Source organism: Buceros rhinoceros, unplaced genomic scaffold, assembly GCF_000710305.1.
Source record: "Buceros rhinoceros silvestris isolate BGI_N320 unplaced genomic scaffold, ASM71030v1 scaffold41317, whole genome shotgun sequence".
NCBI classification, from domain to species: Eukaryota; Metazoa; Chordata; class Aves; order Bucerotiformes; family Bucerotidae; genus Buceros; species Buceros rhinoceros.
The window spans coordinates 5,667-8,189 of NW_010424751.1; the positions used below are offsets into that span (position 1 = coordinate 5,667).

General features: G+C 56.7%; 1 protein-coding gene across 1 annotated transcript in view; it reads right to left on the bottom strand.

The window, feature by feature from the left end:
* Positions 1 to 2,523, bottom strand: part of NCSTN (nicastrin) — a gene marked incomplete at its 5' end in the record, with an annotated part of 10,153 nt that overhangs the window by 926 nt on the left and 6,704 nt on the right. The window contains 4 exons of the mRNA XM_010140886.1: positions 937 to 1,149; positions 1,254 to 1,405; positions 1,520 to 1,607; positions 2,062 to 2,157. Coding sequence (XP_010139188.1) covers positions 937 to 1,149; positions 1,254 to 1,405; positions 1,520 to 1,607; positions 2,062 to 2,157 — 549 coding nt within the window. The remainder of the gene's footprint in view (positions 1 to 936; positions 1,150 to 1,253; positions 1,406 to 1,519; positions 1,608 to 2,061; positions 2,158 to 2,523) is intronic.

Genomic DNA, 2,523 nt, shown 5'->3' on the forward strand with positions numbered 1-2,523 from the left:
GGCCGCTGAGGTACAGGTGTCAGGGGGGACGTGGCCGTGCTGGGGGAGCTCTGGGACTCGACGGCCTGAATGGGCTTTTCCCCCCCGAAACAATTCTGTGAACTCAGTTCATTCTCTATTGGTACAACACTTCAGGGATGGCTGGGCTCAAGCTGTGCATCTCCAGGGAACCAGTATCCACTGGGCTGTGACTGGGCAGAGGCAGGCAGGGCACTGCGCTCGCCCAGAGCCACACAAATGAACTGCTCAGATTTCAAATCACCACCTGAGAGATGAAACAACTGCCCAGGCTTGCAGGGCCTTTGGGTGCCTGCCTGCCAGCCCAGGGTGACGACAGCCTGTCCTGACAGGGTGTGACATCACCAACAGCCAACCAGGCAGGCACTGAGTCCCAAAGCAACTGCACACTTAACCCTTGTTCTGCTGGCACTAAGCCACAGCGCACCCAGCCAAGAGCCACTTCGAATCGCAGGCGCTGACCCAACAGCAGCTTTGGCTTGTGAAGGTTTGGGCACGAGTTATTTCTTTAATTTTTATTTCTTTTAACATTTCTGCGCTGTCAAGGGGAGGGGTCTGAACTGCAGGAAGGGTGATGGGGGTCACACACCAGGCCAGAGTCACTGGCTTGGCTCTCTGGGCTGGGGGAAGGGTCAAGACTCCTGTCACTTTACCTTTATCCCCAGAGCTCAGCCAGCTCCTGCGACTCTTGATTATTCCGCGCTGTCTCGGGCCCTGGAGACCACGTTATAAACCCACTGGGGGCCGGAGCGTGTAGCGTCATCCCCGCCTCATTTTCCAGGATCAAAGCCGGACTGCTCTTACCTGGGAAGCTCACACGAGTGCTTGTAACAACCCCTGACCTCTTACTCCATTTTTTTCCCCAAACAAGCCACATTTTTTTCCTCTCCTTTCTGTCTCAGCCACATACAAACTCACCTCTAGCTCTTTGCTGGCTACTAGAAATATCCGGGCACGGATCTCCTTCCACCGACTCTCGGTCCAGGTGGAGTACTCTGTAGACCCCCACTGCCTCAGCTCGAAGGCGGGAGAAAGCGCTTTGCTGAGGTGAACTGTTGACCGGACGCAGTAGGGGACTCGCGACGTCGAGTTCGGGTCCAGGGCACCCTGTACCCAGGCGTAGTCGTACAACTACAAAAATGGGAGAGTAAGAGACAGCCACAATAGGGCTGTCCCCTCGCTCTGCAGCGTCACCCGAGTCTCTGGGGCGAGACCTTGCCCAAACGGACACTTACTTCTCTCTCGCTGCTGGGCGTTTTCTCGGGGTTCAAGCACTCGTCCTTGGTGAGATTCACGACGGTGCCTGTCAGGTTGGCCAGGACGTACTGCACCAGGTACGTCGTGTTCACGGGGCTGGAGACGGCGACATAGTGTTGGGGAACGTCGCCTGGAACAGTTGGAGAAGCAGCGTTGGCGGGGAGGAAGCCAGGAGCAGCATTTAGAAAGCTGCCAGGTGGGATCAAACCCACCCCCTTGAACCTCCTCTCTGTGTTGCTCTTACCCAGAATTCCTTTCAGGTCTGGTTTGATGATGGACTGAAACCAAGAATTGTTCATTTTGATCAGAAACCCGTAGAGCATTCGAGAGACCTGCAGAGAGAGGGTTGATACAGTGGGAAAACAGCAGCTTACAGCTCCACCCCCCAGGACTACTCAGCTGACGGATGTTTCCCGCTACACGGGCCAAAGCAGAGACTGTGTCACAACTCCACAGATTTCAGGGCTGAGCTGTGAAAACTGGGTTTGATTCCAGCTCCATCAACTCCTCAGCCGATCCCTGTGGCACACATTGCCGTCCCACCTCAGCTTCCTCTTCTGCTGCGCAGAATGAGGAAGAAGGAGTTTGGTTCTGCAGAGCCCTGAGACAGAGAGGCAAGGACTAGGGAAGGGTGAAAGGTTTTGTAGTCAGCTGCAGTGGGGGAAGAGGGAAGGGGGGGACGGCAGACAGGACAGCTCGCTGTGTAAACACATCTAAACAGAGACAGAAGGGAGGTACGTGAGGGCTCAGCAGAGATGCCAGCGATTCAGCTCCATCTGCTCGTACCGTTTTTGGATCCGCCTGAATAGCAGAGGTGGTGTTGGCTCCACCCGCAAGCTGGTAGAGAGCACGGGCGACCACGGTGGCGACTTCTGCCAAGGCCTGCAAAGGAAGAGTGACCTCTGTTCACTGAGACAGGCAGGTCCAGAGAAACACGCGCGGAGAGCGAGCCAGAACCCACATGTCCATCAAAGTGGGCCCCTCACTCCAAGAAGGACAGTGAGGGGCAGGAGTGTGTCCAGAGAAGGGCGACAGAGCTGGGGCAGGGTCTGGAGCACAATGTGCTGAGGATTGGCTGAGGGACCTGGGGGGGTTGAGGCTGGTCAAAAGAAGGAGGCTCCAGGGAGACCTTCTGGCTCTGACAACTCCCTGACAGGAGGGTGCAGCGAGGAGGGGGTCGGTCTCTTCTCCCCGGGATGAAAGGAACCGGCCTTCCGTTGCCCACGGGGAGGTTGCGGCTGTCCCTGC